The following is a 27,691-nucleotide window of genomic DNA, read 5'->3' as shown; positions in this document are numbered from 1 at the left end:
GCTTATAAACCATCTTAAGATTAAAAGTTCGAGACAATTTAGACTTTAAAATGATCATATTGAACAACAAAGCCGTCATGTGGGGCACATGACTTCCCTTAAATACCAATCTTCTTCACTCAGCAGCTTTCTGTTGAACAGAAGCTCAGGTCCATGTTTGGCTTACACTGCCATCTTGTGGGTAAACGCCGTATTACATCGTTGACGGCTCGGGAGAAAAACAGAGACTTAAGACATTTATGAAACAACAAAAATCGTAAGAGTTCACGTAAATTAGTTTACATCCAAGACGACGAGACCGATAAAGAAAACTCTAACGAATGACGCACCAAGAAAGAAAACAGGATCAGAATCGGCCATGTTCATTCAGGAGCCTGAGGTTGTAGAAATAAGGAAGTGAAGTAGCCTTTAGTGAGGTGAGGAAGGTGAAGGAGGTGAGGGAGTGGTTACCTGCTCCCTTCTGCTCCTCTGACACAAATTACTCGGTCGGGACTCCTCAGGAGGACCTGTTCACTTTTATTTGTGGAGCCACAACCAGGTAAGACTTCACACTCACGTCTTCTACACAAGTTTTTACACCTTTCACTCGTTCATCACGTGCACACAGGAAGGTCGAAGTCCAGATTTAATTTTTTTATTTTTTACTCTTAACTGCTCGTAGGTACTTTTAGGAGACTTGTAAAACCTGACACGTCTCTTTGCTTCTTGTGTAGTTTGTATTTGAGGGAATGGTTGATTGTAACGGGACAAGTGGTTTCTGCTGTGCGTGGAGCGTGTCTGTGCAGGTGAGGAGGAGGAGGAGGCAGCAGGTACATTCCACTCCCAGCCTGGAGCCATGTTCCTGACATACCTGGGATCAGACTAACAACTGGGCCAACCATTCTTTTCCCAGATTAAAGTATTATCAGATTTAAGTGGTTTAATAATAATAATAATTTGGTGTAGAGGGTTTGGAGATTTTCCTCCAGACTGTAGCCATCTCAAACATGTCACCTAAACGAGTCCCATTTTGGATTTGGGCCTTTTTGAGGACCTTCCCAGAAGCTTGATGTTTGCCTGCTGCGCCCAAACAGAACTCTGATGTTCTGATGTGATTTTTCACATCGTCACGCTAGAAAACACAACTGTGTCCAAGTCTTTACTCTTAATTTGAGGTGAAGTTGAAGAATCTTGGAGGTAGATCTTCATCATAACTTACACAGCATGAAGGTACCACCACCATGTTTGACCATTGGTGCGGTGTTTTAACAGCCTCACCTTGACACCTTCTAACAAACTTGTGTTCTCGAAGGTGTCACTTTGGGACAGACAGTGGCGTCCCAGTTGTTTCCAGTTCATGACAGGGTTGAGGCTTGCTGCTAGTCTGGATTGCTCCTGAACTATTTTCCTTGATCTGAGGGTGACCGATGGACATGTCTCCCCCCCCCCCCAGTGTCAAACAAATCTTTTTGTAAGCTGGCAAAGGGAAACTACCAGCTGCAGTCAGTCCTGATCACTATGGAGATGTTAAGGCTTGTCAAGTAACTGAAGTTGTATGTTGTAGTTGTATTCCACCCTGGAAAAAGAATCTGTCATTAATGAGACGCTCGGGCCCCGAGTGAGCGTAGACATCTGTCCACAGCTGTACTGGAGAACCCAGACCCAGTATCTGATGCAGCAGAGCTGCTACAGTCAGTGCTGCGTGTCCTGACAGATTTGGGCAGCACAATTTTCACAGAACCACTTAGAGATCGTGTTGAAGGCTGAGCCTGTAGAGCAGGGGTTCTCATTTTGGGTTCAGGGACCCCTTATAGGGACCTAACATTTAAGGGACCCCCTCATAACCCTCATGTTAATTAAATTTTCTTCAGTTTGTCTCTTTAATGCAATGGAAATATTTGTGTAACATAAATACTTGAGACCTGTTCTTTAATAGTGTTTAAACAATTTTTATATACATAAATATATATATAAATTATTTTTATTTTTTTTGGGCGGACCCCCAAGCATCAGGTCATGGACCACTGGGGGGGTCTGAGAACCCTAGTTTGAGAACCAGTACTGTAGAGAACGTTTGACAGATTTGTTTATTTTGTAAATGAGGAGTTTTACAGACTGACCAACAGACTGGGTCTGCACCTGTTACTTTTATTCTTGTGTCCTAAATGGACATATTCCCAGTAAAAAAAAAAAAAAAAAGGCTGAACTTGACCTTAAAACTCATTACTCATTATAATATACTGTAGCTGTAACAAACATACATTTGGTTTTGTGTTCATTTAACAGAGCATTACATTATTAGTCTGTGAAAATCCTATTTAAACTAGAGAAACTGCAGTTCCTGTCAAAACGCAGCGTGAGTGCTTATTGCTGAATGGTTTTTGCTGAAAGCTGCTGAAGCTGGAACTGAGCTGAAAAGGTTTCATCACTAAACAGTTAGTACCAGTTGAATCTGAACAGCTGACATTTGCTGAAAGCAGGAAAATATAAGTGGAAAGAAATGTTTAGAACAAGCTGAATGGAGCAGAAATGACCAGAATAAGCTGAAACTGGCAGAATAGAGGCTGAATAAAATGACACCAAAAAATCTGAATTTAGAAAAACCAAACAAACCTGAAATAAGCAGAAAAAACTGTAAAAAGTAGCTGAAAAGCTAAAAAAAAAAGTTTGAAAGTAGCTAAAAGAGACTGAAAGGAGCATAAAAAAATTTAAAATATTAGAAAGAAATAAAAGGCATAAATTAGCAAAAATAAAAAGGAGATTAAAAAAAGGCTCAAATTAGCAGAAAAAACATACCTAAAAAGTAGCTGAAAAGGTAGAAAAAAGTTGCATTTAGAAGAAATAAGCTGAAATGAGCAGTAAAAGGTTTTAAACAGCTCAAAGGGTTTGCAGGATGTGGAGAGAGCTCCATTTCTGTTCAGTAAGAAAAACGTGGCAGGAAAGCCAAACATGTCAAACAGTTAAAAATGCACCATTATCAAAACCCAGAGCCGAAATGTCCTGCAGGAGCCGAACGTTTTGTTACATACACTGTTGAAAAAGCACAAAAACTGCAGGACAAGTTGCGTGCTGAATAACGTACAGAAGAAAAATGGATCTTAATATTGTCGGTGTTTGATAAGCATTCATAGAATTCCTTATTTGGTCACAGGAACCAAACCTAAACAGAAAAACAGCAAATCCTCACACGTCAAAAGCTTCAGCTGCTGTAGGTTTACTGACTGAACGGTTGAAAACAAAACCATCAGTCTTTGTTTAGCCAGTTCTATGTCATATAGGCTTCGCCCTTTAAGGCTGTCGCTGATGGGTTTATCCCGTTATGCGCAAGCATCATACTGAAAAAATTAGTCCACGCCCACCTGCTGTGTGGGCCCCACCCGATCCGTATAAATTACGTTAAGAGCGGGTAATCTGCTCCCAGTTTTTCTTCAGCAAGCATAATAAATCAAGAATAAACTGACCTTTTTCGTCGAGATGTCCAGCTCCAGCACCATCCGTTTGTGTCCCTCGTGCAAGACCGGCTACTTGCTTAGCTTCGACCGGCACGACACCTGCGAGGGATGCCTGGGTCCCCGCCACGTCGCTCGCGCTTCCTCCTGCCGCCTCTGTGACGAGCTTCCACCGGAGGAAAGGCAGAGGAGAGCAGCCTTGTTTAAGGCTACCATCGAGGACTGCCTGTCCGTGGCGGGAGACTGTTCGCTGGACGACGCCATGGATTTCTTCGACGCCGGCTCTCGGAGTGAATCGGATGATTCCTCTGGGACCGGTGACGCTAGCAGCAGCCCCGACGCTCGTTCCCTCCCGGGGAGCGGAGTGTTGGAAAGAGGGAGGCCGAGCGGATGCTCGACTCCCCCGGGGTTTCCCGCCTCAGCGACCACATCGCTCCCTGCCGTGGGCGCGCTCCTCTCGGAGCTGCCCGCCATTATCCGGGAGGCTGCTAGCGTTAAGGGGCTCTCCGTCCCCTCACCCCCCCCGCTCAGATCGGATGATCTTGCGGGAAGGTTTGGCTCCACGCCGGCTCGCCGTCCTGATCCCATTTGGCCTCGTTTTCCTGCGGTGACAGCGTACTGGAACGAGGCCGCAGCCGGTCCTGGTAGGTTAAGGGCGCCCGTCTCCACTTACGCCCCCATCACCAGAGTGGAGGGGTTCACCGAGCGGGGTTTTCCCTCGGTACCCCCCCTTGAGCCAAGCCTCGCGGAAGCCTTCGGAGCGAAGATGTCCAGGCTGGAGAAGCGTCCCGTCCCTCCGGGGAAACACGACCAGGTGGCGACCGCGCTCTCCAACAGAGCCCACCAGTGTGCTTTTCAGGCGGCCGCGGCTAACAACAACGTGGCGCTGTTAGCATTTAGCATGTCGAAGAGGCTAGAGGCCTCAGGCCTGCCGGAGGAGACGAAGAGCTCCCTGTGTAAATCGGCAGACGCCGTCCTCAACATGTGCGCCGCTTCCACGGTTTGCCTGTCGAGGATTGCTTCATGGATGACGGTAATCCAACGCTCCATCTGGCTCCGTCACTCCCCATTGCTGCCGGAAAAGCTGCACAAGGACCTCATGGAGGGCCCCATCTCATCGGACGCGCTGTTCGGAAGCAGCTTGAAGACCATGCTGGCGAATTCCAAGCAGTCGGAGGAGATGTCGGAAGCGGTACGTCATCTCATCAAGCCGCGCGGCCCATCCCGTCCCCCAGCTCGCTGGAAGGATCGTCGAGAGCAGAGGCAGAAGCACCGACGCTCCACGGCAGCAGCAGCTTCGTCTCGCCCAGCTCCACCACCAGCCCCGCCCGCCAGAGACCACCCCTCCTCAGCCCGGCAGCCTGCACTCCAGCGCTTCCCCAGAGATCGCCTGCAGACGGCGCTCGGGTCAAACAAACCGCAGAGCTCACGAGGGAGAAGGTTTAAGAAATGACGGTCTGCGGGGGATGTGTGTATGAACGAAACAGGAAGTGAAATAAATGATTTTTCAAAAATCAGAATGCCTGTTTTTAGCCAGTCTGTAAGTTCGGATGAGCTCACAGCCGCTACACACACATCCTCCACACAGAGAGAGCCGGTGGCCTTAAATAAAAGTTTTTTAAACCCACCGCCGCTCCTTCACATGCCCAGACGCTCACGTGACACCACGGTAAGCGAAATATCTTGTTGTCAAACAGAACCGCACGATCACCACTCAAACGGTGTTAAACGCGCACCCGAGCAAAAAAAGCAGCGTCCATCCAAACGGCACTGTGCCGATGATGCACACACAGCTGCCCGGCGCTCACCGGCTCACATCGGGATAAATGTGGGACCGCAGGCCGGGTCCGGTGGAGGTCCCCGCTCTCAGCAAAAACAACACACGTTTTCCCTGAATAAACGCGAACAGCCGTCATCCATCGCGCCTCTGCGACCAGCAGCTCACGGCGACATAAGCGTGAGACAGCTGACTGAATCCAATGACGGGCCCCGCCCTCAGCGAGAGCGGCGCGCGTCCCTCCAGAGAAAACGTGCGCTCCCGCGAAGTTCACAACCTTCACTTCGACAGCACGGCGTTGACGACGTCACACCCTCCACCTCTCAACGTTCGCACAGCGACGTTAAACGTGCAGCCTCTGGACGTCACCAGCTGACACACGCCTCGCCTCAGCGCACACCGCCCCGCCCGGACATGAAGGTTGGTCCGCGATCCAGTCACAGCGCACGGGCGCGCGCAGAACAGCCCTTTCGAGAAAGCCTCGCCTTGGGTCACGCGGAAAACATTTCCGCGACGCATGACGGCGGTCGAGGCGGAGGTTTGGATGACATCCGTTCAAAACACGGCACATCATTTAAACGCACGTCCACTCCACGAACGTCACGCAGAGTGGTTAAAAACATGCTCACCGGACAGATGGATGGACAGAGTGTTATGCAAGGGTTACACGCTGCAGTTTGCAACCCGACCCCCTCCGTTCGGAGGAGTTATAGAGACGGTCCTGTCATCACCAGACCAAATCTCAGCCTTAAATGCAGAAGTCCAAGAGCTTCTGATAAAAGGTGTAATCTCAAGAGTTCCCAACGAGGAGGAAAACACAGGGTTTTACTCACGCTACTTCCTGGTCCCCAAAAGGACCGGAGGGATGAGACCGATTCTGGATCTGTCAGCTTTCAACAAAGCGATCATGAACAGACCCTTTCACATGTTGACGAACAGACAGCTGTTGGACAACATCCAGAAAAACGACTGGTTTGTTTCCATCGATCTAAAAGATGCTTATTTTCACATACCAATCATCCCAAAACACAGAAAATTTCTGCGTTTCGCCTTTCAAGGGATGAAGTACCAGTACAACAGGCTGCCTTTCGGGTACTCCCTCGCGCCTCGTACGTTCTCAAAGTGTGTGGAGACAGCCCTGCATCCACTGCACAGAGCAGGGATGAGAGTTTTGTTTTACCTGGACGACCTGCTGCTCCTGTCTCACTCCAGACAGGAAGCATTGATACAGGCTCAGGTGTTGACGTCACATCTGCTAAATCTGGGTTTCGCCATAAATTGGAAGAAAAGCTCGATTCTCCCGGCCCAGACAATTGTTTATCTGGGAGTGGAATTAAATTCAATTACCATGACGGCTCGCTTATCACAAACAAGAATCGACACTCTAAAAAACCAATTACGCCACGTAAGACCTGGCAAAGTGGTAACAGCTGTCTCCGTCATGAAGCTGTTGGGAATGATGTCATCAGCTCACACAGTGGTCCCGCTGGGTTTGTTACACATGAGGCGCCTCCAGAGGTGGTTTACGCGTCTGCGTGTGGATCCAGTAAAACAAAAGAGACGGATAATCACTGTCCCTCCCTCCGTGAGAGCAGACCTCCGACATTGGGGAAACACCCTGGCTCTGTCAGAGGGAGTCCCCGTCAGCAGACCCACGTCACATGTGTCTGTCTTCACGGACGCGTCTCTGTCAGGTTGGGGGGGGACATGCCTATCTCAAGCAGTAGGGGCGCTGTGGCCCCACCGCACATCAGCCCACATCAATGTTTTGGAGTGTCGCACAGTGCTGAATGTGATTCAGCATTTTGCTCCCGTGCTACAGAATCAACACGTGTTGATTCACACAGACAACATGGTGACTGCTGCGTACATAAACCGCCAGGGGGGTGTGCGTTCAGCCCAGATGTTACACATTGCACGGAAGCTACTGTGTTGGGCTCACCAAAATCTGCTTTCCATCAGAGCGGTTTACATACCCGGCGTTCTGAACAGAGGAGCAGACGTGATGTCCAGGGGCGGTCCACGTCACGCGGACTGGACCCTCCATCCAGACCTGATGTTTCAGACGTGGCAGAAGTTTGGCAAAGCAGCTGTGGACCTGTTTGCGACGCGAGAGAACGCTCAGTGTCAGTTATGGTTTTCCCTGAGCCCTCGAGACGATCCACCGCTGGGGGTGGATGCATTTGCCCACAGCCCGTGGCCCAAAACGCTTCTGTACGCGTTCCCTCCTCCTCCTCTGATTTTACGGTTCCTGAACCGAGTTCAGGAGGAGGGACTGACAGCTCTCCTGGTAGCTCCCGAGCGCGTGAACGCACCATGGTTCCCGGTCCTGCAGCGTCTGTTGTCAGGTCGCCCGTGGAAACTACCATGGAGGGAAGATGCTCTCCTTCAAGCAGGAGGAGCGATCAGGAGTTACCCGGAAATAGGCCAGCACCTGTGGGTCTGGCCGCTGAGCGGTCCCGCTTAGAGAGGATGGGTCTCCCTCAGGAGGTAGTGCGCACAATTCAAGATTCACGTGCTGCATCTACCACAGCCCTGTACACATCAAAGTGGACGGCTTTTCAGAGTTGGTGTACAGAGAAAGGTTTGGAAGCCACCTCATGTCCATTAGGTGGCGTGCTGTCCTTTCTTCAACAGCTGATGGATAGGAAGTTGGCGTTCAGCACGATTAAAACGTACGCGGCAGCCATCTCTTCCTGCCACGAAGGGTTCGGGGACAGAACAGCTTTTAACCACCCGCTGATGAAGCGGTTTTTAAAAGGTGTACAAAGACATAGACCGGTTTCACGCCCACTCGTTCCACAGTGGGATTTAACACTGGTCCTGCGAGCCCTGATCAAAGCTCCTTTTGAGCCTCTGGATCAAGTTTCACTGAAATTCCTGTCTCTGAAAACAGCCCTGCTGCTGGCTTTAACATCCGCTAAGAGGGTGAGTGATTTATCTGCCCTCTCTGCCGCTCCGTCATGTCTCAGAATCCAGGCTGACGGTAGTTCAGCTGATTTAAGACCAAACCCAGCCTTTATGCCTAAAAGCATCACGAGCTCTTTTAAATCGAGACAGATATCGTTGGAGGGATTCTTCCCTCCCCCCCACAAATCAGAAGAAGAAGCATCTTTTCATCTTCTCTGTCCGGTGCGGGCGTTATCGTGTTACATAGCGCGCACAGCTGCAATGCGTCAAACTCAACATTTGTTTGTGCATTATAGAGATGCATCCGCAGGCCGCCCGTTATCCACCCAGCGCCTGTCACACTGGCTGTGTGAGGCCATTTCTGAAGCCTTCAGAGCATCAGATCTAGAGCCTCCTGTCAACCTCAAAGCACACTCAACCAGGGGTATCGCATCTTCGACTGCTCTGCATAATGGTATGTCAATGCAGGACATTTGCACTGCGGCTGCATGGTCATCACCCTGCTCATTTATTCGCTTTTACCTACGTGATGTAACGGCTCGTTCCATGACACATTCTGTCCTTAGTGCTTTAACAGAATGAATATTGTTGTTCTCATGGAACTCTGTTTTTAAGCTCACATCTGTCTGCATGCATTACAGTGTGAGATGTTGTTATCAGCCACAAGTTGTGTCTGTGATTCGGTTCTATTGTCACTAATCAGTTCATGACTATTGTTACCAATCAGTTCATTTGTTCAATAATCAGTTCATTGACATTAATCTGTTTATACTGTTCAATCATGAATCAGTTGCTTCATGCCCCCCCCCCCCCTCCTCTTCTCAATATCTTCCCCGTTGAAGTTTTTCCGGGGCATTCATGCTGTCAGAACGCATAGTTGCAACATGCGTCTGTGCATGGCACACAATTACGCGATGCGTAATTATGCACATGGGGAACTGAGTGGCAAGACGTTTTTTGGGCAAGCTTCCGCTTCTTACTGGGTTCGGATGGACCCAGTGAGGCGAGGACCACATCCGCTTCGCCCTTAACCCATCAGCGACAGCCTTAAAGGGCGAAGCCTATATGACATAGAACGTTGGTTACGTACTGTAACCCCAGATTCTATGAATATAGGCGTAGCCCTTTAAGCGTCGGGCCTCACTGGCTCCTGAATAGCTGAAGAAAAGAATAAGCTATTTGGGAGCAGATTACCCGCTCTTAACGTAATTTATACGGATCGGGTGGGGCCCACACAGCAGGTGGGCGTGGACTAATTTTTTCAGTATGATGCTTGCGCATAACGGGATAAACCCATCAGCGACAGCCTTAAAGGGCTACGCCTATATTCATAGAATCTGGGGTTACAGTACGTAACCAACGTTTTATGCTCATCAGTGTAGATATAAATCTGTCATGACCACTACGTTTTGTTATAGTGCCATAAATGAACATGAAAAATGGCTTCATTGCCTTTCACTCTCCACCTTAATGTCAAAGTTTTAGACAAAGATTGTTATATGATGAGAAATGACAGTTGCAGCTGTGCTGGTCAAATCTTAAAAATACTCGAGCTGCATCTCATGTGATCTGTTAGTGCTTAGAGTGCATGTGGTGAATAACTCTCAGCTACTACCATACCCAGTTTGAGCTCAAAATCTATCAAATTAATTGGGATGTAGCTATTTTTGTGTAGGCTTTGCTCAGTTAGCTGTGGCAGCCATTTTGAACTGAGCTTACTTCAAAACATAATCCTTTCTAGATGCAGATCCAGGTATACTTCTCCAAAAGTTTCATTAAAATCTGTGCAGTGGTTCATGAGATATTTTGCTAACAGACAAACAGGGTTAACTCAGAAGTAAATGGCAAGATCTTAAGCATAGATGTTGTGCACCGTTTTGAGCTCAAAGTATATTAGGATGATGCTTTTAGCTCAATCAGATGGCTGAGTTATAACAAGTTTTATTGTTTTCAAAGATCGGACAGCTGTGGCGGCCATCTTGAATTGAACCGGTTGTGGATTTACATTCAACAATTACTTTCTGCAAATGTCATTAACATCCGTTCAGTGGTTCACGAGATGTGTTTTCGATATACAGTACACTCGATGATTATTTTCTGGAAGTTTAATTTAAATGTACTCAGTGGTTCATGAGAATCTTTGCTAACAGACGAACAAGATTGACTTCAACAGTTAATGGCAAAGTTCTTTATATCAACGATCCTGTGTGATGAGTAACTCTTAAGAGTTTATGCTCTGAGTAACTGTCAGCTACTACCACATCAAATTTCAGCACAACATCTCATAAACTGACTGAATTATAGTAATTTTGGTGCTTCCCATGTTCAGTTGGCTACAGCGGCCATCTTGAATTGAATTGGCTCCAAAAGTTAATCGGTGTCAGAGATGCATCCAGTAATTACTTTTTGAAAGTTTTATTAAAATTTTTCCAGTGGCGCACAAGATATTTTACTAACAGACAGACCCTCCTCCTCCCCACAAATGCACATAGGTAAAAGCATTACAACTTTGATGATGAACCGTCACAGTTACTAAACAAGCATCCTTTCATTTTATGAGCATTGGTCAATATGATGCTGAGTAATGGTCGACCGTGGGTGTGTGAAAGTTTGTGTAGGGCCATCTATAGAAAAGGAAATAAAGGGATAGTTCAACTTTTTAAAGTTTTTTTCTTCTGACATCAGTGTTTTGCTGCAACAGACAGCAGTCAGACTGATCTCAGTACAGAGAGTCAGGAAGAAATTCTCATGTAGGAGCTTACAGCTGCTCAGAAGAGGGCTCCATTAGAGACGACGTTCTTTGTCCAGGCTAGGCTAACAGCTAGCTGAAGGGGTGCAATAAAAAACAAAAGTAACTTATAAAACATCTCTCTCTCAAATGGCATACCGCTGTGAAAGTGTGCCACAATAGCAAACATTAAACTTTTACACTGTTGATTTAGCTTTTTGCTATAATCCCCCATCGCAGAGCGAAAAGGGGGAATTGGAAATATCATTTGTGCATGTTGTGACCACGATAAGAAAAAATAAAAAGCAAGAAGGTCACTGGATGTAGGCATGTCGCGATAAACAATAAATCAGTTAATCGCATGATAAATTAAAATTATCGACCTCTTTTCATTTATCGGCTTTATCGTTTCTTCGTGTCTCTCTCTTTCTACTGAAGACACTGGATGACAAAAGGCTCAACTCCGGTGCTCTTCACTGACCCCTCCCTTTCTCTTTTCTCTTTAAAATCCGGTTTAATCGTCTAAAATCACATTTTTGGATCGTTAAAAGCAGCCAAGATGAGAAGCTAAGCTACGAGCTAAGCTAACAGGCCGACCTCGGGAAAACGCCTCCGTCTTGTTGAAGCTCCAAAATTCACAGTTGAAACCCGTGCCTTCGTGCAAAAAGTTGTTTTTCTCTGCACAAAGAAGCTGAGAACTTTACTGATTTTTTTTATTTTTATTAAAAGCTTTGTGTGAACAATGCTACGCTAAAGAGCTCAAACCACACCGAGCATCCGCCCTTTTGAGAACCGAAGAAAGACCGCACGTCACGTCAAGAGAAATCCCTCCCATTTTTCTTAGAGACGCTGCTCGCTCCCCCATTATCCATCCTTTGGTTCAAACGGTCTTATACTGCCATCTGGTGGTCGAAAAAGGTACTACATGCAAAACAAATTAAACATTTCTTCTTAAATTTGATCATAATTACTAATTATTGTCAAATTTCAAACAATATTATCGTTTATCGCAATAATTTCTGAGACAATTAATCGCCCAGCAAAATTTGTTATCGTGACAGGCCTATCTACACCACCTTACAATGTAGCTGTTTTTCGGTACTTTTCCTTTTAATTATCCTTTTAATTACCATTTTATTTTCATTTGTTTAAAAAAAAATAGTATGCATCCGTTATGATTGTCTATTGTTGTCGTTATTGTCCACTGTTGTCATCACTCTTTGTTAAAATTCAGGTTTCGCTTGTAAATGAGTCCCCGAGGCTCAATGGGACTAACCTGTATAAATAAAGGTTGAATGAATGAATGGTTGTTTGTCTCTATGTGTCCCTGTGATGGACTGGAGACCTGTCCAGGGTGTCCCCTGCCTCTCTAATGGATGGATGGATGGATATTGCTTAAAAGCATAGTTTCCTCCAATGATTGGGGTGGCTGGTGCGTTGGCTGAAGATGAATCTATGCTGCGTTGTGTTTCTACGATCATGGGTACGCTGCGTGTGCTGTTACGCTGAGCAGCCTCGGCACCAATCGCATGAACATTGTCTACCTATGCTCTGCACACGTGCACTGGCGTAGAAACATGGACACTGTTCAATCGTAAAAAAAAAGTCATGTAGGTCGTGGTGTCGTTTCCCCAAAATGTCACTTATGTCTGATACAGTCCAGTTATTAAATAAAGCTACTTTGGAAAGGGGTTTCTTGTAGAAACTCTAGATCTAGATGATGGGTCCAAAGGCAGCAGAGAAAGGTTGTTTCCTGCTTTCATGTGGGCATGGCCTGTCTATGTCGCTATCGATTTATCGATGTAACGATGTATCAATGTATCGAGACCGACTAGTTTTTGCCTCTGTGTTTAGGTACATGCTCTGTTAGCAAAATATCTTATAACCCACTGAATAACTTTTAATGAAAGCCAACTGACCATAAAGACACACGCACAAAGAATTTAATGGCTATGGTACGGCCAGTTTTAGAGATATTGACCTAAAAGTTGTTGTGGTTGTAGCTGACATGATCCCCAACATATAGTCTGAGCACCAACCGATTATAAAAAAATATGTTTAAAACGTCATTAACTGTGTGAAGTCAGCTCCATTTGTCTGTTAGCAAAATATCTCATAAACCATTTCTCAGAGTTTGATGAAACTTTCTATAAAGAAATCTTGGATGTATCTCTACAAATGGTTAGGTTTTGTAGCCACCCAAATTCAAGATGGCCGACACAGTCCGCTGGCATTAGGAAACAGAAAAATGGCTGTTGTTTATTTAGTTTTACAGATAAATAACTAAAATTTGGTGTAGTTGTAGCAGAGTCATTCACATAAAAAAACTTTTAACTGCGGCTTACTGTGTGAGATTATTTAAAAGTTTCTCATTAACGGTTGGTATCGAGACTGTTTGTCTGTTAGCAAAATATCTCATGAACCACAGGATGGATCTTAATGAAAATTTCAGAAATTAATCTTAGGATGTACATCCGCAACGGTTTACCTTCTGGAGTCGATCTAATGTGGGATGGCCGTGGCACAAAATCGTTAGCCAACACAAAAAATCACTGTAACTCAGTCAGTTTTACAAATATTAAACTAAAACTGCATGTGGTAGTAGCGGAGAGTCGTTCACGATGCATGTCTTAAGACAGTATTGCGTCAGATGGCCTACAAGATTTTGAGGTTTGACGGAAACGATTAATTTTTTGCAACGCTCTAAACAACTTGAGGTGTGTTTACTCATTTTTGCAACACAAGCCAAGAAATGCATTTGTTTATCCAGCTTTAATCTGGACGGCGTCTTAAACACCACATGCTTCCTGAAACTCCTCCTGTCAGAACACACACACACACACACACACACCCAGGTGATGGTGCAACACTCCTCTCCTGCTCCCTGTCTCACTCCACGCACCAGCACACACAACACTCCCACGCGATCCTGCTGGGGAATGCATGGCCTCGCTCTCCCAGATCACAAACTACCAGCGGCGGAAAAGCCCCGAGAGGAACTAACTCAACAGCTGACTTAACGGCGTGGAGCTTCGATGATATTCAGCAGGCACTTTTCTCATGAGCAGCATTTGTGAGGTGGGGTTTTCAATCACGTTTTCACTTTTAAACACTTCGCTCGCTGTCAGTCTGCTGAGTCAACATGTCTGCACGGTTTGGTCCCACTCATAAAACGTTGAACGTCTTAGTTTTTATAGATTTATTTCCTTTCTTGTTGGTTGGTATTTTCTATTTAATGTTAATTTCAGTGAAGGTGTGTGCTGCTTTTTTGGCTCTTCTGTTTGGCGAGTAAAGCCCGAGCGGATGGCTTCGAGGTGTGTTTTTCTAAAGTTTTATGACCCTTTTACAGTCACTGACCATAACCAAGTTTGTTTAAACCGGGTGGCAGGGGGATAATCCTCCCTCGCCAGCATACATGTTTCATAAGCGAAGAGATAAGGTTGGGTATACGACATAATATCGTGGATGTGACTAAGCTGAGAGGGTCAGACTCCCCTGAAGGCAGTCTCTGATGAAAAAACCTTTAAATTGAGTATTTTGGGTGGACTTTAGGGAAACACAGCTCAAGTGGGGATGCTGAACTGTTGTATGAAAAACTGACAGGATATTCCGATTCAAGCTGTTTTAATGTTATGCAGGCCTGCTGTTGAGTTAAATAAATTCATTCAGTGTCATTCAACTTTGAACAAATGGAGAAAAAAAAAAAAAAAAGACATTTCACTTACCTGCATCAGATTGACATATCAGTGAATGTATGACACTCGAAGGATAAATACAACAAACTTCACCTTTTTGAACTAAAACCTGGGTAAACATTTATTGAACACTTTATGCATTTGTGAAGCAAGGTGGTGGTAGTGTCATGATGTTGAAATATTTCAAAGAACAGAGGTTGTACTCTTTGTATGTGGATTGTTCATAATAAACCTATATCTAAAATTGGTGTTTCACATCTGGTTAGATTTATATGACACATTTACCAAAAGCAAATGTCCGTCATTCAAAAAAAAAAAAAAAAAATCTACTACCAACAATATCACCTTCCCAATATCCTGAATGTCTTCCATGTTGGGCTGGGTCATTATTTTTTGCAGGACACTGTACATGCTCATACGCACTATATATATATATTATATATGACATTTTCTATAATTTAAATAAACATTACTGTTTGTTTAATATGTATGCATTTGTAAACCCATATTTCATTTATTATAGTGAAATAAATTCCCACATGAATTATGTGAATTATATCTATGTTTTTGTTTTTTATTTTTGCATAAAATAAATTCTGTATGCTGTATAACAGGGCTGTTCACCAAAACTGTTCAGGGGGGCCACAGTTTCTGAAAGCCAGCAGCTCAGGGGCCGGACATCCAGCAATTAACGTCATTATGTAAATTAACCAAGTATTACGATGATCTGTTACCTTTTTAAATTTGTTTTATTGCATTGAATCATAAATGCAATAAACAGAACCCAAACCCAGAAACCATCGCCCCCCCCACCCACCCACACACACACACACACACATTTTAATTTTATTTTTTGATGAGCTCCTTAATGGGCTAGACTGAAGTCACCCACGGGAGTAGCCCTGCTATCTAACATCATGTACTGAAATGCTTGATTTACAGTACTATGCTTCTTAGAATACACGTTCTTGAGGTAGTTTTTATATTCTTGCTTAATACATCTAAATAACATTGATGGAAGATGTAAATCACACATCACATGTGCTGTGCGTGATTTGTGGTGCAGTGACAAAACTAGTGTTTCGGCACATACCACTGGAAATAGGAAAAATATAAAAATGGAAATGGGGAAAAAACTGACCGTAATGCCACTTTGATTACGTGCTGCTGATCTCATGCTGCTGATTCATTTCGTGCTGCTGTATTCATTCGTACTCATCTACTCACACAGACTCATGTTCGTGCTGTTAGCGTATTTCTTAGTTTATGCAGTATCTTAAGTTCTTAGTACTGTTTCTTTTACAATTTACATTTTTGCTATTGTTGGATGTAACTGGGACCCCCGTGTACACAATTTTGTTCCACCTCATGTACCACATGTGATTTGAATGACGATAACCTTGAGCTTGAAATAATACCTTAATGGATCTGAATACTCTTGAGTGTAAAGGCGTCTGTCAAGTTGGAGTTTGACAAAGTGCATTTATGAGACAAAGAAAGACATTTCTTCATCTTTTGAACAAAATCCTGACTTTAGCTAAACATTTAGCTAATTCTATTAAGCACGGTAGTGGTAGCATCATGTTGCTGATTTAGTTCTAGAAGGAGGGGCTTGTGGTTATCGTTGTGGACTGCTAGAACCATTGTATTAGCAATTATAGATGGTTGTTAGTGATGTGGTGTTTGAAATATTGATACAAGGATACAAAATGCGAAGGTATTTTTTTTTCTGATTTACCTGTATAAATATGCAATTGGAACAGCAACAGACAGGTGTGGTAGCTCGGTGGTCGTGTAATCCTGAGGCTGCAGGGTCGAGCCCAGGTAGCGTCAAGTAGCAGCTGGCCACAAAACAATTGCAAAATCTTTCATGCAAGTTTACTCGCAGTGGTGACCCTTGCAGGCAGGAGTGGCCATTAAAAAAAAAAGTGTAAACAACAGCAACAAACAAATTTCCCTTTTAATTTTTTTAAAGAATTAGGATTAGCCAACTTTCCAGTCTGTGTGCTAATGTAAGCTAAGCTAACAAAGCTAGCTACAATTTAACAAAAGCATATAGGAAACAGTTTTCTAATCTCACATTCAACAATTATTACTTTTAGTTTGTTATATTTTAAAGTTTTTGTCACAGTCGAGTTGTTCTCTGTATGAACTAAACATCAAAGCAGACCAGCGCTAACAGGTTAATAGCATCAGTGCACCACAGAGCATGTGGTTTCTGTCGTCTTGGTTTACAGAACTTTGCTGTACCTGGTCGTCTTGGTAAAGGCTACCACTTCTGTCATTCAGCTGCAGGAATTATGTTATGAAACGTTAGTTACATGTGAGTTTAGTGGGAGCACTTGGTTTTGTTTGGAGTCATTTGAGATGATACAGGAGTCTGCGGTATCGCAGTTGCGCTTGACGAGCTGTACAGGTCCTTACTTGAAGTCGCAAATATGGGAGGAATGTTATCTGCAGATCTTCTAAATGAAATGTTGTGAATCATTGCAGCCATGTGGCACAAGATGACAGGAGGGATAGGATAAATTGGCTGTAGTACTATGACAAAACCAGTCACAGAATGCAGGGCTCAAGATGTATTTATTCATATGTCAAGAGCCACGGGCCAAATCTGGTCCCCCAAGATGATGATTTAAATGTCAAATATTGCATCTCTTCTAATGTTTTCTCTAAAAATGGATAAATACATCATTTAGTGTAGACTTCTCTTGCCAGCTGCCTAACTGTGAGGTCAGAAAGAAGGTTGGATCATTCTGTCATTATTAATTCTGATGTGGAAAGAGCAACAGAATGTCCAATGAGGCAGATCAAACTCTTGTTGATAAACCTGCAACCAAGAAATGATATCGGGTATTTGACTCGAGTTAATGTATCGGCTGAAAGTGGTTTGTGGCTCGGACAAAGTTTTTTTTAAATTTTGGCTCCTTTTGGTAACTGAGTTCAACATCCCTACAGGTAGCGTATGTGTCATTGAACTTTAGTGTGTTGTGCTTCAGCTGAGTTGAATTCCTGTTTATTTTGTATTTTTCTGTTTTAGTCAAAAGCATGATGTGGTTATGTTGACACCAACCCAACTGTGACAATGTACGAGGTGATGTCCGGGGACACCCTGTCCTGGAAGGTGCCCAGTCCAAAGCAAAGTGACCCAGAGCCCAGCACCGAGGAGCAGTTGCCTGGAGACGGAGGACCAGTAAAAATCCTCAAGGTGTGCTTCTGCACCAACAACAACCTGGGAAAAAACTTCAAGCTGGTCAAATGTGACAGCTCCTGGAAAATGAAGGTAAGAGCAGAAAAATATGGGGGAAGAAAAGAGAGAATTACAATAAAGGAAGTCAAACTTGCCCTGTGATAGACTTGCGACCCGTCCAGGGTGTACCCCGCCCCTTGCACAGTGATTGCCAGACATGGGCACTGGTGACCCCCGTGACCCAAAATGGAAGAAGCGGGTAAAAGATAATGGATGGACGGATGGATGGACGGAAGTCAAACTCGAGGTGTGAAAGCTGAATGACTGCTGAAATCTGCTGAAAAAGCTGAAACCAAGTTGGTAAAAATAAAAGAAGCAACACACTGGCTAAAATTTAAATGTAACAAAAAGCTAGCTAAATGTAGCAAAAGACTTGCTAGAAGCTAAATGTAGCAAAAGGCTTGCTAGAAGCTAAATGTAGCAAAAAGTAAACGAAAGGCTTAAATTAGCAAAATTCTAGCTAAATGCAGCCAAAGAGTACCTTAAAGCTAGCAAAAATCTTTCCAAAAGTTAGAGCAGAAGTCTACCTAAAAGCTGTAGGAACAAAAGGTTAGCTAAAAGTTAAAAGTAGCTAATAGATAAAAGTAGCATAAAAAGAAAAATGGATCAAGCATGCTGAATCAGATTTATTTAAAAGCAATTAAAGAGATCTTATTGTACAGTATTTTAATATTTATGTTATGAAGAAGCATGGTGGCACAACTGGTAGAGCTGTTGCTTTTCAGCGAGCAGGTCCTTGGTTCAAATCCCGGTTCGGGGGCCTTTCTGGGTGGAGTTTGCATGTTCTCTCTGTGCATGCGTGGGTTTTCTCTGGGTGCTCCTGTTTCCTCCCACAGACCAAAAACATGCATGTTAGGCTGATTGGTAACTAAATTGTCCCTAGGTGTGAGTGAGAGAGTGAATGGTTGTCTCGTTTGTCTCTATGTGGCCCTGTGATGGACTAGAGACCTGTCCAGGTTGTCCCCCGTCCCTCGCACAGTGATTGCTGGACATGGGCACCGGCGACCCCCGGGACCCAAAATGGAAGAAGGGGGTAAAAGATAATGGATGGATGGATGGAGGTTATGAGGAATTTTATCTAAATATTTGACTGTAAGGAAACTATTTGTAAAAAGTTAAATGTTTGGATATCTATATAAGTTATACAAGGAAAAAAAAGTCACAGTATGTATTTCCTGAAGGAGCTGAATATTTGGCTATGAACAGCTAAAATAACACAAAATATGCAGAAGTAGTTAGGATGCAAAAAATGTACAGAAAAAAATAAATGTGATAAACGCCAACCACAAATGGCCTTAAAAGATAAACAAAGACCAAACCTTTACAGAAGTTGTTTGTTCCTCAGGCCATCATTCATTCCATTCTGGCCAGCGGTCGATTGGGTCCAAACGTTGAACTTGAAGGATGCTATGGTCTCATGCTGAAGCACTTAAAGTCAGAAGAACTTCACTGGCTCCATCCAGATCTGACCGTTGGTGAGGTGGAGCAGCGCTACGAGAGCCTTCATGTGGAGGCTGAGTGGAGGTACCAACTGATTATCAGGGTTTTATGTTTTGACAAACTTTACTGTCTGATATTTGTTAGATATTAAAGTTTGTGATGTTGACCAACCTAATCTAAATTTGTATCATGTTTCTGTTCTTACCTAACAGGTATGATCTCAGAATAAGATACATTCCGGTTAATTTCCTGGAAAAATTTAAAAATGACAGATCCACGTTTATCTATTTTTACCAACAGGTACGCTGTTTAGATTTTTTCTTTGTTGCTTTAATCAGTAACTTTACCGTATATCTCACCTGTTGCAGATAGCTTTTTGAATGACTTCACATGTGGATAAATAGTTTAAACCTGAAACTAAAATTCCAATGTGACCAAGACGAAAATGAATTACTGTCATCTTAAAATAACTCCAGTCTGAAAATGTTCACACTTCCTGCAAGCAATAATTTATTCATGGTTGTTTTTTGGGGGGTGGTTGCGTCAATTTTGTACTTAACATTTAATTCAGCGACAGTATAATATACCTGCAGGAATAAGCTGCACAGGACTTAACTGCTATCTGCGCTTGCAATTAATCTGAGAATTTGTGTAAATAACTGTGTACACAAAGTTGATGGGATGTAAAGTTTAACTAGAGAAATTGCATTTCCTGCGAAAATGCAGTGTGACTGCTTGTAGCAGAATAACTTGCTAAAAACAGCTAATATTAGCTAAAAACATGCTGAAATGGTAGAACAAGTCATAGTTAGCAGAAGAAAGAACACATTTGCAGAATTAGGTTTAAATAACAAGAAAGGAGCACAAAAATTAAGACATTAGCTTAAAAAAACTGCTGAAAAGAAGCTGACAAGTCAGAAATAACATTAAACTACCTGAAGGATGTGGAAAGAGCTGAAATGAGCTAAAAAAAAAAAAAAAAGTGGAATTAGCTGAAAAAATAAAATTAGCATAAAATAGCTAAATAATAGCCGAAATTGCATAAAAAGTGCTGAAACTAGCAGAAAAAAGCTGAAAAGAGCATAACAAGCTGAAATTATCATAAATATATTAATTAGGCTGAAAGTAGCAGAAATTACCATGAAGAACTTGAATTTATCTGAAAACAGCTTAAATTTGCTAAAAATGAAACAAAAAAAGCTAAAAAGCCAACTGAAATGGTGGAACAAGCTTAAATTAGCAGAAGGAAGAGGAAAGAACACATGTGCCCACTTAGGCTGAAAGAAGCATAAATGAGCCCAAAAAAGTGGCATTTATCAGAAAAAAGCAGAAATTAGCAAAAAACTGCTGAAAGTAGCTAAAAAGATGGAACAAAGCTTAAATCACCAGAAGGAAGTGGAGAGAGCAGTTTTGCTGAATTATTCTTAAAATACCAGTAGTTGAAATGAGTGCAAAAAATGTGGAATTAGCTGATAAAGCTAAAATTAGCATAAAATAACTAAATAGTAGCTGAAATAGCAGAAAAAGTTTAAACTAAATGTTGTAGTTAGCAGAAATAATCTGAAAGGAGCACAAAACAGCTGAAAAAACAGCTAATATTAGCTGAAAGTAGCTGAAAAAAGTTTCAATTTACAGCTGAAATAAGCTGAGCCAGAACAAAATGTGAAAGGAGCAGTAGAAGTTTGTAAACTGATCTAAAGAGCTGAAGGATGTAAAATGAGCTCAGTTAATTTTTTATGAGGAAAAAAAATGCCAGAAAAGGCTAAATATTTCAATACACTGACGTTGCACCAATACCAAAATTCATAGCACCCAACTCCTTAATGAGTTGAACGTTTTGATATATGATTTGTAGAAATAACTTGAAAACTGCGGGACAAGAAAGACTCCGAAAAATGGATCACAATAGTGTGAATGCTTCATAAGAATTTGCACAATAAAATGACGTTCTTGTAAACAACTGAAATATTTAGGATTGGTATTGGTTTTAGGATGGCAACAGTCCATTTTAGCCATGGCCCACCTGGTCTCACTGTTAAATTAAACTCTTATTTTCCCAAACTGAGGTCAGTCAAAGAGGTATGTACAACAGGTAAGATGTTAACTGTTCATAACTTCTGCACAGAAACTTCAAATCTGAACTCTTTTCACTGATAGTGACAATAGTGAGGTCATGAATAAATGAATGTTTTTGAGTACAGGGCTTGTTCATATAAGACACTCACAAAAATGTGAAAATTAAGAATTTATTTAATTGAAACATGTTTTTTTTTTTATTGTAAAAAGTTGGTGTTGTATCATCCAAACCGTTAAACAGGACAAGTTACAGCAAACAAATATGCTAAAATGTTTTATTGTCCTACTGGATTGTTTTGGTGTATTACTGTGCCAAATTCAAATTTAGCTGATTGGAATATAATTTTGTAGGAAGTCATGTGAAATACATACAAATATTGGCTAATTACGGTGAAACTGTTCAGTTTTGGCCCACGCTTACATAACAGCTCCCAACATTTCCTCACAGGTACGTAGTGACTACATGCAGTATCATGCAAGTAAAGTCAGTGATGGGATGGCGCTCCAGCTCGGCTGCTTGGAGCTCAGGTGAGTCATTTTCTTTGAATTCAGAGTACATTATGCAAGTCTTGCACTGCTGGTACTTGGTTCACCTTTGCATTATGGGTAAATAACACCACCTATCAGCTGAAACGAATTAAACGTGTCAACAATTTGTTTGCTGCTTGTATAATTTTATTTTATTTTTACAGGAGGTTCTATAAAGACATGAATGCAAAAGGCCTTGAAAAGAAATCAAACTTTGAGCTCTTGGAGTGAGTTTTTACTCTACGGCTGTCTGTGTCGTGTGAAAGCTTTTAGCGTTGTGCTTTGACGTATGTTTACTTGAATAAGTGAGTGAGTTTTCAGCTTGTTAGAACATCTGTGCCTCTTGGAAATTTAGCAGGGTTTTTTTTTCTTCTCCACCTAAAGGAAAGATCTTATGAGCAATGCTTTAGTTGTGCTTAAAAGCAAAATCCACGCTTTAATTTAGTTTTTGTGTGTTTTTGCTTTAACCCTTTCAGAAAAGAAGTGGGTCTAGACCTTTTTTTCCCTCATCAGCTGATTAACAGCCTGAAGGTAAACATGATTTTATTCATCAGTTACGACTCGTGCATTAGAGTGTGTGACTATTAATTTCTAACTATTTTTTTCTGTTCTGCTCCAGGCTAAGCCGCTACGGAAGATGATCCAACAAACATTTCAACAGTATGCGGCACTCAAAGAGGACGACTGCATGATTAAGTTTTTTGAGACCCTCAAAAGTTTCAGCAGCTACGATGAGGAGGTCTTCCGGTGTGAGCTAGTGGTGAGTGCCGAATAATGTCCTTTCAGTGCCAAACTCTATGGCTATTGTTCGCTTGTAACTCTTTGTGGTTGACGTTTGTTTTATTATAAAGATGTTTTTGTTCTACACCAGCAAGGTTGGAGTCTTTCAGTGGAGCTGGTCATTGGAGGAAGAGGCATCCGTCAGCGCACTCAGAAAGACGGAGCGGTGAGCTTGAAACCATTTAGGTGTTCTCTGTTTTTATCCGTTCTGTACAAGCAGATTTGTTTTTGTAGGTTTAAATACAAATGGGGAAAAAAAAGGTGCAATTGTTACAAACCTCAAAGCTTAATTGTTCTTAGACTGTTGGTGATTATTCAAGGACACACAATTACGAGAAAATACGCAAATCTTCACTTGGAGTTATGCGAAGTTGGTATTCATCGTTTACACATGTAACCATAAACATTTCTGCAAATTTATTCAACTTATTAATTATTTCTCACTGTTTTCTGACACTAAACTGAGTATCAGAACAGATTTAATTTGAAAGTAAATTGGTAACTAATTGCCAGTAGGTTGCAGTTCAGTAAGACACTAGTTTAAAGCAGATTTGATGAAGCTTTGTAGATGCATTTGTGTTTGAAGAACGGACTTCCTGTATTCTTTTGCGCCGTTCATTTCCCCTGAAGCAGTGACCCCTACTGTTTAGATGAAGACCAGAAGTTTACAGCCTCGTCATAAAAGACAACTTTGTAGTACTTATGTCGTAACGCGATGGCGCCATGTCCAGTGCACAAGTATCTTCTGGACGTTATTCAAATAGACAGAAAAAACATCTGACTTTTGTCACGAGTTCCATGACAAATAATTGCTGTGCCACTTAAATGTATAATTTTCAGATTATTTTTGTTGTGGGATAACACCCAGAACCACATGCAAACTTTTCCTCCTTTTCATGCACAAATCTATGCGCAATCACTGTTTACTTCTTTAACTTGGCATCACTTTATCTGTTAAAACAACTCAAATGGCAGTCAGTTGAAACTTGAGGCTGTAGCTAAAACAAGTATAATAAAAACTATGGATGCACGATATTGGATTTTTTATATATACTTTCCTTTGTCAGAACATAGCCCTCTTGTTAGCCCTCTTATATTTGTCTATCCATTGTGCCATAAGACTAATCATGCTAACGGGGCTAACACGACGTCCAAATGTCTGTGGTAAAACTCACCCAAGTGCTATCGGCTATTAGCTTCTCAATGATGTCGGAAATGACGGCTTGTAACTCTGGTAAGGCTACATCAGAGAAAGATCTCAGACTGGGGACGATGTAGCGAGGCTCAATGTAGTCCATAAATCTTCGGAATCCGACATCCTCACCAACAAAAAATAAAACCTTCCACACAGCCGACATTTTGAATTTTCCTCTCTGCCGTGAGATCAGGTAGGCGCACATGACGTCATCACGTTGTGCTGCCGCTGCAGGCATCCTTGTCACTGGGTTGCCATTCAAAAACAGCGTCCTTTCTATCGTTGAGTTATTTTGATGGAATGGTCGATGTCCGATATTGAACTTTAACGCTAATATCGACCGATACCATGTCGATGATATCGTGCATCCCTAATAAAAACATATTTTCCGGTGTTTGCATTTGTCCAATAGTTTTATCTGTCTGCGCCTTGAAAGTGTACTACATCAAGAAAAAAGAAATAAACAGTTTTGCTCAACCTGCGATTGTGATGTTCAGGTTTTACACGAGGGTCATAAATTGAGGAGAAAGGACAGAAATCCAGGAAGTATAGAACTGTACACTTCATTACTAACCGAGTGAGATATTGGAGGCAAAAACATTACATAAATAAAAGCACTAAAATTGCAAAAAAAAAAAAAAAAGTTAAGATAAGCCTACCAAAGGTCAAAGGTGAAAACAACGAGGATCTAACTGAGATTGAAGGAAACCAGGGCGTGTTTATACGAGTTAACGACAAACGAGGGACAGGTGTGCTGATTAGTAAACATGAACCAGGTGTGACAGGAGAGCAGGCTAACATGACTAAGAATTAACATGTAAAAAACAATTAACTAAACTATGACGATCCAGACAGAACCATAATATTATGCAATGAGCAAAATGGGACTTTAAATGTAACACAAAGATAGAAAAAGTTCAAAAACCTTGATAATGTCCAACATAGGTGTGATAAATTTGTCATTGTGCAAGCTTACACAATAGGGTTGCACACAAAACCATTTTCTATACCTTCCTCTGGTATATGTGACATCTCTTTTTCTTGATTTGAAAGCGTTTTTTTACCTCCCAGTATTGAGTCCCAACATGTCAAGCAAAAACAAAGTCTTGTTTAAAGCGATCAGTAGACACTTTATCGTGTCGAAACTAGAAAGTCTCACCCTAAACAAATCAATTTATTGCTACTCTGACTTTGTGCCCCAGGCGGTGTTCCTAGCAGACTTCAAGCAAATAAAGAGAATCCAGTGCCTACCACAGAGCGACGACAAGGCGCTCCTGAACATCGACATCGAGGGGGCCAAACAAGTAAATGCAACAAGCAGCGTTTTGGATTGGGATTCTGAACCAGCGCACATTGTTTCATGTCCTGATTTTCTGTCTTTGGCAGCGGTTATCGATCAGCGTGGCCTCTGTGCCTGTGGCAGAGAACATGATGGATCTCATTGATGGATACTGTCGCCTGGAGAATGACACAGATGACAGTATTATCTACAGGCCTAACAAAGGTACAGCTCCTGCTTTTATCTAAAACCTACAATAAAGAGCAGGCACAAAGGGATTTGATATCATGCACATGCAGAGTTCTGTGGAAGTGCACACTACCTGTTGCAGATGGCTCTTTGAAGAATCTCATTTTGGAGAAATAGACTATTATGTTTGTGTATAAAAGTATATTATAACCCTTGGATGGAGTCTAATAAAATATGGAGAAAATAATCATTGGATTTACTTTACAGCCACAACTGCTTAAGTTTTGAAATCAACCAAATTTAAGATGGTCTGTACAGCTAATTCTGCTTATAAAACAGAAAACCTGTTCTGAGTTAGTTTTACAAACATCAAGCTAATACTTTGACAAATAATCCAGAACTGCTAAAACAATTTAATATTTCTCATCACAAGATGATCTTAGTTTAAAACGGTGGCGGATGATGTGCCGTAAAGGATGCTAGGCTTTCCATTTAAAATTTTTTATATATTAGTGCTGCCTGAAATCATGACATTCTGTGCTCTTTTATAGTTTAGAAAAATTGTTTAGAATATTTTAAGAGTGTGGATGATCTACTACTTACTACCGGTACTTGTACTACTATTCCTACTTTGCGGTTTTTTACTTATCGTGGGGCTTCTGGGTACGGATCCCCCGCGATAAATGAGGGACTACTGTATATGAAAGATCTGTCTAAAACAGGTAAGGTATTAATTGTTCACAAAGCTCTGAACTACACTTAGGTTTTTTGGGAATATGTTCATGACATGTAACCTGAACTTACATTTTTATTTCTAAATTAGATCCTAAAGCTACACGGATTTCCCTCCCTGACATCCCTACAGGGTGAGAAGTTGTTTTATTAAATCCTTTTTTCACTTTTAAAAAGTCATAGTTTGAACATTTGTCCCCTTTCTTTCATTCTGTTTATTCTCTGTAGCAGCAGAGACAACTCCTCGTCCCGACACAGTATGGGTGAGATGCTTTTTTTATAATATCCGTTAACAGTCATGTCACAATGATCAGTTTCCAGCTGTAAAAAAAAATCTGTTGATTTGAGGTTCTTTCTTTCTTTTTTTTCTTTTTTCAGGATCTGATATCTACTGTGAGATTCTTGATGAGAGGCCCAAATCAGGTTTGTCTGAAGCTGTCACTTGCTGGGTTTTCAGAAAAATACCTATTTCTGGTCTTTCACACCTGTCATCATTGCTCTTCAGCTGTGAAGTATGGGATTGAGCGAACTGACATTGTTCTGGGTCGAATTCTCGGGGCAGGCTTTTTTGGAGAAGTCTACGAGGGAGTGTACAAGAAATCTGTAAGATCCTGTTGATATTTATGGTTTAGATAAATCAGTAATTCTCACTGTCCAAACATGTGCGCTGAATCTGTCTGATTCTGCATGACTAGGCTGTACCTGTGAAGGTGTGGACTTATGGTGCGCCTGGGTTTTCACATGGATATCTGTATTTACTTCTCAGCATTGTGTTCAGTCTCCATTTACAATTTCAAAACATCCCGGACGAGCCCCCAAAGGGTTTTATAACTCAGCTCATTGGAGACTTAACATAGAGAAAGTTTGAGTTTTATTAATTAAAAACAAGCAAACTGAGTTAATTATCTTCTACATATGGCACAGACTGGCAATTAGCAGCCACAGTAGTGATCTGCCTCATGCCACACCCAGAACACCTTCAGTCCACAACTTCACAGGTACAAACAGCTGAGATTTGTGAAGATCCAGACTGATGCAATACCATTGCTTGGCTAGTGAGGAAGAAATGTGCCACAGATTCACAGTATCGAATTAGACAATAAAAGGTTGAAGGAGAGATGTATTCGCAGCAAAAAAAGCCCTCACCGTCTTTTTAATTATTATTATTTTTAATCAATCTCTATTCTAACAGAATGGTGAGCGGATTAATGTGGCAATTAAGACCTGCAAGGACTGTTCACCTGACGTGATGGAAAAATTCATGAGTGAAGCAGGTACAAACATGAAAATTACCGTACTTTTGAAATAAACACTACTATTTCTGCTGTACAACAACAGAAGTGGCATTACACATTGGAGAGCTACTGTCATTGCTTATCTTTGTTTTCCAGTTATTATGAAGAACCTCGACCATCCTCACATCGTCAGACTGATTGGAATCATAGAGCAGGATCCGGTGTGGATCGTCATGGAGCTCTATCAGTACGGAGAGGTCTGTTCCAGTGTTTGTAGTTGGATCCTGTTTTTTTTTTATGCCAGCACTGATTAGGCCTGTCAGGATAAACAATAAATCAATTAATCGCATGATAAATGAAAATTATCAACCTCATTTTCATTTATCGGCTTTATCGTTTCTTCGTTTCTCTCTCTTTCTACTGAAGACACTGGATGACATAAAGCTCAA

General features: G+C 42.1%; 1 protein-coding gene across 1 annotated transcript in view; it reads left to right on the top strand.

The window, feature by feature from the left end:
- The first annotated feature begins 442 nt into the window (after nucleotides 1–442).
- ptk2bb (protein tyrosine kinase 2 beta, b) overlaps nucleotides 443–27,691 on the top strand; it is a 35,142-nt gene continuing 7,893 nt past the window's right edge. Inside the window, exons 1-17 of the mRNA XM_037685840.1 lie at nucleotides 443–538; nucleotides 17,579–17,821; nucleotides 19,134–19,312; nucleotides 19,441–19,528; nucleotides 21,753–21,832; nucleotides 21,997–22,059; nucleotides 22,309–22,363; nucleotides 22,452–22,592; nucleotides 22,704–22,778; nucleotides 25,010–25,111; nucleotides 25,194–25,311; nucleotides 26,099–26,141; nucleotides 26,236–26,270; nucleotides 26,386–26,430; nucleotides 26,513–26,610; nucleotides 27,200–27,281; nucleotides 27,399–27,499. Coding sequence (XP_037541768.1) covers nucleotides 17,624–17,821; nucleotides 19,134–19,312; nucleotides 19,441–19,528; nucleotides 21,753–21,832; nucleotides 21,997–22,059; nucleotides 22,309–22,363; nucleotides 22,452–22,592; nucleotides 22,704–22,778; nucleotides 25,010–25,111; nucleotides 25,194–25,311; nucleotides 26,099–26,141; nucleotides 26,236–26,270; nucleotides 26,386–26,430; nucleotides 26,513–26,610; nucleotides 27,200–27,281; nucleotides 27,399–27,499 — 1,503 coding nt within the window. The 5' untranslated portion in view covers nucleotides 443–538; nucleotides 17,579–17,623. The remainder of the gene's footprint in view (nucleotides 539–17,578; nucleotides 17,822–19,133; nucleotides 19,313–19,440; nucleotides 19,529–21,752; nucleotides 21,833–21,996; nucleotides 22,060–22,308; nucleotides 22,364–22,451; nucleotides 22,593–22,703; nucleotides 22,779–25,009; nucleotides 25,112–25,193; nucleotides 25,312–26,098; nucleotides 26,142–26,235; nucleotides 26,271–26,385; nucleotides 26,431–26,512; nucleotides 26,611–27,199; nucleotides 27,282–27,398; nucleotides 27,500–27,691) is intronic.

This window comes from Nematolebias whitei, chromosome 12 (genome assembly GCF_014905685.2).
Source record: "Nematolebias whitei isolate Nwh7 chromosome 12, NemWhi1, whole genome shotgun sequence".
NCBI lineage: Eukaryota > Metazoa > Chordata > Actinopteri > Cyprinodontiformes > Rivulidae > Nematolebias > Nematolebias whitei.
This window is presented reverse-complemented; position numbering and strand designations above follow the sequence as displayed.